At 63.9% G+C, this 8,525-nt stretch overlaps 1 protein-coding gene across 8 annotated transcripts in view; it reads left to right on the top strand.

Moving 5' to 3' along the window:
* Positions 1 to 8,525, top strand: part of BAIAP2 (BAR/IMD domain containing adaptor protein 2) — a 66,606-nt gene that overhangs the window by 35,968 nt on the left and 22,113 nt on the right. For all 8 annotated transcript variants that reach the window (XM_044921808.1, XM_021680925.1, XM_021680929.1 and 5 more), the window contains exons 4-6: positions 4,572 to 4,633; positions 5,357 to 5,428; positions 6,018 to 6,155. In XM_044921808.1, the coding sequence (XP_044777743.1) occupies positions 4,572 to 4,633; positions 5,357 to 5,428; positions 6,018 to 6,155 (272 nt within the window). The remainder of the gene's footprint in view (positions 1 to 4,571; positions 4,634 to 5,356; positions 5,429 to 6,017; positions 6,156 to 8,525) is intronic.

Consider the following 8,525-nt stretch of genomic DNA (forward strand, 5'->3'; position numbering starts at 1 on the left):
TGCACGTGTGTGCATGCCTGAGCGTGTGTGCACACGTGTGCCTGTGTATGCGTGTGTGTGTGCATATACGTACATGAGTGTGTTTTGTGTGTACACGGATGCACATACGTGTGTGGGCTGGCTGCCTGGCCCCTGCTTCTCCCGGGGGACGGGCGTTGCTGTGTGTACACTAAACATGTTTGAGGTTACAGGGAGCACCTGAAACATTAAAACCCTGAGCTGAGGGGTGTGCAGCGGAGTTGACTCACTGCTGACCTGGCTGCTTGACCGGCAGGGTAAACACTCGGCAGGAGGGTTGGAGAGGACGTGGCCTCTGATTCAGATGCCTCCGTGTTTTGGACACTGTTGGGTCCTGCGTGAAGCCTGTGGCGTGCGTGTGGGCCTCTTCTCTTCTCTTGTCCGTGCTCCCGGTGGCCTTTACCCCTTCCTCACCCTCAAATCCTCCTCCACACCTGTGAGCTGTTGAGCCTGTGTGGTCCCCTGGCTCCAACCTAGCCACCAGGCCTCAGGGTTTTCTGACTCACTAGGCCCATGTGTGGCAGGGGCTGCCCTCCCATGCCCGCTGTGCCCTGGGTGTGGGCACCTGCCGCCTGGCACCCCTCTATTGACACTCTTTGGAGCCCTGGCGGTTCTTTCAGGTGGTGGTTCTCGGGCAGAGTTATCCCGCCCATCTGCTGTTTGCTCTGGCAAGGCTGAGTCTGAGCTGCTATTTTAAACCCAGTTTTTCAAGTTTAGGACCTGTCTGAGCTATGAACCCAAGACACGGATTCCCCCGGGCCTATGTATCTGCACTCAGTGGAGGCCAGGGGACAGCCTGTGGCCTCCTTCCAGGGAGGGGGTCCCCACTCCTTGCTGTCCCTAACGTGGGAGAGATGGGGTGGAGAGAGTCATGGAACCCAAAAATCAGACACAGCCTTGGCCAGCTCACTGGTGCTCAGGACCTTCCCGAGCTTGCCTTCTGGACCGGGAAAGCATGGTGGAGGAGACAAGTGAGCGTTGGTGCAGACGCCTGGGGCTCTCTCTTATTTCTCGGGGAGCGGGACTTGGGGGGCAGCCCTGCCCTTGCCCCCTGCAGCCAGCTCAGTGCGCCCAGCAGCGCTCTAGGGGTCCAGTGCCTGGCAGGGGCTCGTTCATCCACCTACCACCACCTCGCGTGGTTCGTGAGCATATGGTTTCTAGCAGCTGCTTGTAAAACGCAGTTTAAAAATTGCCTGCGTGGGCTGGATGTGCAGCCACGGGTTTGCAGCTTAGAGCTGAGTGTGCGCACGGGCTGTGTGACCGACAGCACGGCCATGGGCCGGCGGCGGGGGGGAGGCGGGCCTGTCAGTGCGGGCAGTGGCCGGGGGAGACGCCGGGGTGCTCCGAGCATGTCGGCAGCGGGGCGCAGTGGCCACGGTTCCTCACGAAGCTTCACGAAGCACCTTTCTGGATGTCAGGAACTCCTTCCCTAAATTTAGGAATTGTTCTTCACCGGCGTTCTTACTGTTTTCAAACGTTCTCCTTGAGCTAGTTGTGCACAGACGTTTCAGGAATTACGTGTTTTTCGTTTGATCTTGATGTTGACTTACCGTTTTGGGGCCCAAAGCGTGGCCGATGCCGTGGGTGCTGCCCTGGTGGGGAGACGGTGCTGGACCACGGCTTGCTTGTGTCGGACTCACGGACTTGATGGCCCTCGCGAGGGCTGTGGGGGCAGAGGGTGGGTGTATGAGGGCCGTGCCCACCAGGCCGTGTTCTCGGGCTCTTCCCCACGCTGGCCGGACCTCGTTCCCTGTGAGCACTGCCCCCCTTGGCCTCAGTTTAACCGATTCCCACATGCCCTTGGGCAGAGAGCCGGAAGGTGGGTCCAGGGCCCCCCGACACAGGTAGACCCCCGTGTCACAAACAAGATCTCAGACATTTTCCCCACCCCAGAGTGGTGGGTGTTTGTCCTGGGAGAGTTCCGGAATAGCAAAAGCACAGAGTAGCAGAATCAAGTTGAAGCTGCCGCTCTTGGGTCTTAGACGGATTCTGAGCATCAGAGCTCGGACCTGTGGGTCTGGGTCTGCTCTGGGCGCCACTCCGGCTCCACGGGACGCGTCTCCGCCGCACACACCAGGGCGGGGGTCAGAAAGTCCGAGGCGGCCCCCAGCTGTCTCACCCCAAGCAGGTGCTGGTGGGGCTCGGGGTCTGTCATAGGCAGGGTGGCGGCAGCCTGGCCTTGTCCCTGGGACCACCCTGGCTACTCGCTCCTCTTTGTCTCAGTGGCTTCCCTCCCACCAAGGCCGGCAGCCGGGCCGTTTCGTGTCACCTCATATCCCCTGTCATTCTTGGGCTCTGCCCTGACACATCAGACCCCCAGAGTCGGGATTGGGTAGGAGGACGGTCGAGGCCAGGGCAGACTCGATCTCTCCTGCAGGGGCGATCAACTCCTCTCCCCGCCCCACGTGCGGTTGCCCACCGACCACACGTGGTCACAGCTCCGACCTGACCACGGGAAGCCACGGCAGAGGCAGGGCCTGCTTCCCAGGGCAGTCCGTGCTTGTCCTGTTCCATCTTGCGGCGCCGTCAGGCCCGAGGTCAGGCCCGCATCTGGAGCAGGTGCAGGAGTAGCTTCGGGAGCTCAGGGCGCTGACGGGCGTTCCCCGCTGTGGTTCTGGCATGGGCGTCTGTGGCAATTCCGCCATGCGATGCGCTCAGCACACCGAGTTAGGTGGTTTGTGCCCCGGGAACTCCCGGGGTCTGCCCCTGCTCGTGCGTGTCCCCTCTCTCAGACTCCCGGGTGGGACGCAGCCAGCCCCTGGGCTGCCTGTGTCCGCGGGGCAACAGACTGCCTGAGGGAGGCGCGTGCGCACACACTCCCGCTCACACCCACACACACTCACACGCCTTGATGGTGGCACTGGCCCTGCCCGCAGGCCGGGCCCCGGGGGTCTGTGCTTACCCGAGTGGCAGGCCTGAGGGCGTCTGCGCCAGATGGGCTCAAGGCTGCCTGAGGACGGACACATCAGCCTTGCACGGCCTGTGGCGGGACAGCGGGGTCCCAGCCGCCAGCTGAGTCGGCTCCTTGGGACATGCTGAGTCCCTTTCCCTCCCCCGTCCCGACAGAAATCTGGGGCAGAGCAGGTGTTTGGGGACATGTCCAGTGACACTGAGAATCAGATGGCAGAGCTCGGGGCCCTGCAGGGCGGGGTTCTGCTGGCTCAGGTGGAGCCTGGCAGACCCCAAGGCCCTGCTGACCGACAGGTCCGTGGCACGGTCACAGCCGAGGCTCAGTGTGTCCCGTGGGCGTCACAGAACAGCCAGTCACCAGGAGAAGTGGACCTCCCCAGAACCCCATGTTGCTTCTGGGAGGGAAAGTGACCCTGGTGAGGCCATCCATGTGGCTGCAGGCATTGCCACCCCATCAGGGTGTAAGGGCCGTGGGACCTTGTTCCCATTTTTAGCTGGCCTTGCTGGGGGCCAGGATACCCCTCGTACTGCCCCCCGAAAGGGTCTCTGGGTCACGTGGCCCAGGGGTGAGTAGGGAGGGCGTGCTGGGGTAGGCAGCACTGCAGGGACGGGGCTTGTTCCCTCGAGGGCAGAGGGGTCCCCTGCTCCGTCGTGTCCGCAGCACGTGCACAGCATTTGCTTGGTGAATGGCGCCAAGCGAATACTCGCCATTCGGATGAATGCAGCCAGGCTGCCCATTCCAGCTCTTCTCTCCGCACTCGAGGAGACAGAGCTGTTTGCCCTGGGGAGGGGGTCCTTCACCCTAGTGCTGCAGGGCTGCTGGGCGGCCCTGAGGGTCTCGGGGGGCAGGTGTCCTTGAGTGGCCTCTGGCCTAGAGCTTCTGTTCCCTGGGCCCTGACTTGGGGGTGACCCTGCTGGTGTTGTGGGCTGTGCGGTGACCCTCCCGCCACGACCACAACCTGAAACGCTGTGCACCTGCTGGTCCCAGTGACCACGCTTCAGGATGGCAACTGTGTGGAACCTTCTGGAGCTTTGGGAGGAGGAAAACCGAGGCTGAGCCCTCCCCCCGTCCCTGCTCTGGAAAAGATGCTTGCAGAGCTGTGCCTGGCGCTCCGTTGTCCCTAGAGGCCCTCGGCGAGGCCAGCCTGGCGCTGTGCACCTCAGGAGCCTCCGCAGGTCCCTCACCTCTGGGGCCCGCAGCCAGGTCTTATCTTGGCCCCACGTAACTCACATGGAGGGTATGGGTGGTGGGTTTGTTGGGCCCCGGTAACGCCTGGGCCCAGAGTGGGTGGGCTGGCCATGGTTGGCAGCTACGTGTGGGAGCGGGACGCAGGGTAAGATGTACGTGTGCTCATGGCCTCGCTCATGGGCTTGAGATGTGCAGAGGGGCTCCCAGCTTGCCTGTCAGGAACCTCAGCTCTTACCCCACCACCCCCAAAGGCGCCCAGTGGCATCCCTTGTCATTCTAGAATTTTCCATCTTGTCTTGGTATCAACAGAAGAAACAGTGTTCTCTCCCCTGCTCCCGGTGCACCTTTGTCTGCTGGTCACCCGCTCCCCAGCCACGGGAGGGTGGAGGGGCCATAGCACAGAGTACTTAACTTTTCTCTCTTTCTCCTCTTCCCCACCTTCCTGCCTTTCCAGGAGACGTTCTCTTTCAGATGGCCGAAGTCCACAGGCAGATTCAGAATCAGTTGGAAGAAATGGTGAGGCTCCTGGGGAGGAAGGGGCAAATACAGGGGGGCAGGTCAGTCAGAGGCGAGGAGAAAGCAGGCTGTGTGCCTTGGCCATGTGTCCATTTGGGAATGTTGTGTCATCGTGTGGCTGCACTCAGAAAGATGGGGACAAATCCCAGGCCTGGGACAGAAGTCACATAATGGGGAGGTGACTCATCGTGAGGGCCAAGGACAAAAAAGCAGCCAGGAGGAAAGGGCCCAGGCCACACGGGATCTCATACTCCAGGCAGGGACACGGGGTTGCGGGCCTGAGGAGCACACATGTGCTCAGATTCCAGGCCCAGCCAGGACCCAGTAGGTCTAAAGTGAGGGGTCACTCGGGCCCCTCTCAGTTTGCTCGTGTCAGCTTGAGTAATTCTTCAGCGCTGGAGAGCAGATGGGGGATGGTGGGGAGCGGTTTCTGTGTTCGCCCTGGGAAGCGGAGCCCCCAATGGTATCCAAGGCCAGGACGGTCTGACGTCCCCACTGCTTTTCAGCACTCGTTCCTGGAGGCTTCTGGCTCCGGCTCCCCAGGCCCTGCCCGTCTGTGCAGGCTCATTGGCTCAGGGATCAGACGGGCCCCCTGTCCCTCGGGGTGGCTCGTGTCTGGGGCGCTGTGGTGACCATCCACCTCTCCTGGGAGGGCCCTCCCCCACCCGCCTCGTGCCCCGGCCTGCGTCGTGCTCACTGCCCGTGTGTTCTCTCCGTGTCCAGCTGAAGTCTTTCCACAATGAGCTGCTCACGCAGCTGGAGCAGAAGGTGGAGCTGGATTCCAGGTACCTGAGCGTAAGTAGCCAACACCTGTCGGGTTGCCCGCACTGCTCCCCCTCGCGCTCGGCATCTCCCGGGTGGTCAGCTCGCCGCGAGCCTGCCATCCTGCAGGTTCCCCGGCCCTCCCCATGCCTGCCCGTCTGGGAGTGAGCGCAGCGCGTGGGGGAAGCCGGCTCGTCCAGTGCCTTGCGCGCCCAGTTCCGGCACCCCGCAGCTCGCCACCTTCCGTAGTGACGAGGGCACCACGCTGCCCCCCTGCGGAGCCTGCAGACTCCGTCTCTGTGACCTGGAGGCCTTGGTGCCCCGTTCCTGTGCCGTCACCTCCCCAGGGCCAGAGGGGCCCGAGGTGCTGCACTCTGTCGGGGTGTGCGACCTGTGCTCATGGGAGGCGCCCTGGCTCTTGGCGGCGGAGGAAGGGGAGAGGCCCAGATTTCGTGTGTGGGACCATGGGCCGCCGCAGGAGGGGAGGCCTGGGTCGGCCGTGCTCCCCCCCAGCCTGCGGCCAGGTGTTGCCGGCCGTCCTCGGGGCCGTGCGGGCTGAAGCTGTGCAGAGAGCGGGAAGGGCCATCAGCTTATGGGTCTGTGTGGCGTCTTTGACTCTCAGGCCGCGTTGAAGAAATACCAGACGGAGCAAAGGAGCAAGGGTGACGCTCTGGACAAGTGCCAGGCCGAGCTGAAGAAACTCCGCAAGAAGAGCCAGGGCAGCAAAAACCCGCAGAAGTACTCGGACAAGGAGCTGCAGGTAGGACTCGGGCCCGCTGTCGTGACTCCGGCGGCCCCTTGAGCGAGCAGTGCCGAGGAAGCGCTCCCCTCCCCGGGCCCTCTTGGTGGACCTGGGCAGAGCCGGGCTCCGTTCTCACGGTGGGTTTGGGGCAGCGAGTACCTCCCATCCTAGAGCCGGCAGATTGCCGGCGTGGGCCTGCGGCCCCCCGCCCTGCTCTCGGAGCCTCGGTGGGGCACTGGAAGGCTTGCTGCCAAAGGAGCGGAGACCCCAAGGACATCTTGCTCTGTCCTCTGGATTCTGCCCCCAGGACTGGGCCCAGACTCCGCAGGCTGACGCTGGCCGGTCAAGTGTCTCAGCGGCCCGAGAGGCACAGGGCACAGGAGGGTGCAGGAGGGGCCCGCCCTGGTGTGGCCTCCCTCACCACTGGGCCCAGCGTTGCAGGCACCATGTGCGCAACGGACCAGGGATTTGGGACAGCGTGGCCCTAATATACCTGATTCACCCAAACCCCCTGGCCAGTTGACACAGATCAGGCCCACAATACCCACTGCCTGAGGCCCCATGTAACTCAGATGAGGAGGAAAGACAAAACAGCTCCCCAGCCACTTCGGGGCAAGGGGGGCCCCATGGGGCCGGGCACGGGCGTGAGCCCCTCATCTCCCGAGGCCCCACCCTTGGTGCCGGCTGTCAAGTTGGCAAGCCTTGAGGTGCGCCGTGCACCCCCACTCTTCCCCATGTGTTTGCGTCTGCCTACGAGTGCCTCGCGGGCACGCACCCCGCACCCTCCCCTAGTGTGATGCCGGCGAGCAGCCCACCTGGTGGGGCGCAGGGGCCTGGCAGCAGCAGGTGAGAACTGTCACCCTGCGTGCAGAGCACCACGGCCTAGTGAGGGGAGCGGAGGTGCCGGTCGTCCGGGGCAGCGGTGGAACAGCGCCCGCCATTCTCAGCGTGACTTCCCCGCGTCAGGCGCATCCTTGCGCTACGCTCTTGGCTCCGTCATGCCCAGTGACTGCCCCTAAGCCGTCACTGCCCTGGAGGCCTGAGCCCCTGAGGCTGTCCGGCGGGGGGGCCCTTATAGGCGGAGTCGGATCTAGAAGCGGGCTGTGAGGCTGAGGGGTGGAGAAAGCCACACTTCGCTGGATGTCTCCGTTTCATGTCCCCCCCCAATGTGTTTTGTCATTTTGCTCCCTGAAAGCTTGATCATGATTGGCACCCCCGCCCCCTGGAGACCATGAATCCCCTCGGCACAGGTGTTTGCACCAGAGCTCCCCCTGGGGGGCCCTGGGCTGGTGGGGCGCTGGGGCACCGAGGCCGGCTCGTCCAGGCTTCAGCCACCTGCCACGTGGGGTGGGAGCCTGCGCACCCCCCCTTGAGTCGCTTTTTTCTTCTGTTGGATTCAGCTTTGAAATACGCTTCACGTGCCATGGAAGGGACAGGGGGCGGCTTTGCGTGTGGCCATCTGTATGGCTATGCCGCTGTCCCCACGCTCCATTTTAGAGGGTTTCCAGCACCCCAGAAAGGAAGCCCCTGCCCATCAGCGGGCACCCGTGCCCCCCAGGCAGCCAGTGACCTACCGTCCGCGTGTGACTCGGCCCGGTCTGGGCATCACGCGTGAATGGAGTCCCCACTGTGTGGCCTCCTGCATGTGGTCCCTCACACTCAGTGCTCGAGGTTCATCCACCCTGTGGCCTGTGCTTCCTTCCCTTTTACAGCCGTAAACGTGGAGGCTGTGTCCTGAGCAGGGCCTGGGCCCTGGACCCGTGGACCTGCCCTGTGACCAGCCTTCTGGGGGCCGTCACAAGCACACTTGCAGCGGCAGGACGCTGGCCGGCAGGTCCTGCGCCCGGGGTGGAGGCCAGACCCCAGGGCTGGCGGCCTTGATGGCATTCGCTCCTGCTCCTCGGGGAGCCTGAGACCCCCCCGTGTCCGCGGAGTCTGGAGACTGCTGCATCTGGCTCCCAGCCGCCCACACCCCTCGGTGCTCCCTGCTCCGCCCTGGACCCTGGGCCTGTGGAGCCAGAGGGGGTTTGCTTCCTTAATTGGGCAGGGCCGGGAGGGGACCCGGCAGGGGCTCTTCATGCACTACTCTTGCTGTGCTGGAAAATTGGGGGCCCTTTTCTCCCTGCACGGGGTCTCCCCGCAGTGCCCCAGTTGGCGAGCTGGCCACGCCCACCCTGGCCTCCTGGGGCTCCTCCCCAGAGATATGCAACTGCTCTTTCTTCCCGTCTGAGGGTCACCCCCTGACCAAGGCCCCCCCGTGCCCCCAGCACGGCCAGGTCACGTCCCCTCCTCCCTGGGCTCCTGCCGTACAGCAGCGTCTGTCACCCACCTTGTGGCTTGCAGACGCCTGGGCCGGCCCCGCCCCCGCCTGCCCGCCCGGCCCCGCCC

Source organism: Neomonachus schauinslandi, chromosome 15, assembly GCF_002201575.2.
Source record: "Neomonachus schauinslandi chromosome 15, ASM220157v2, whole genome shotgun sequence".
Classification (NCBI taxonomy): Eukaryota; Metazoa; Chordata; class Mammalia; order Carnivora; family Phocidae; genus Neomonachus; species Neomonachus schauinslandi.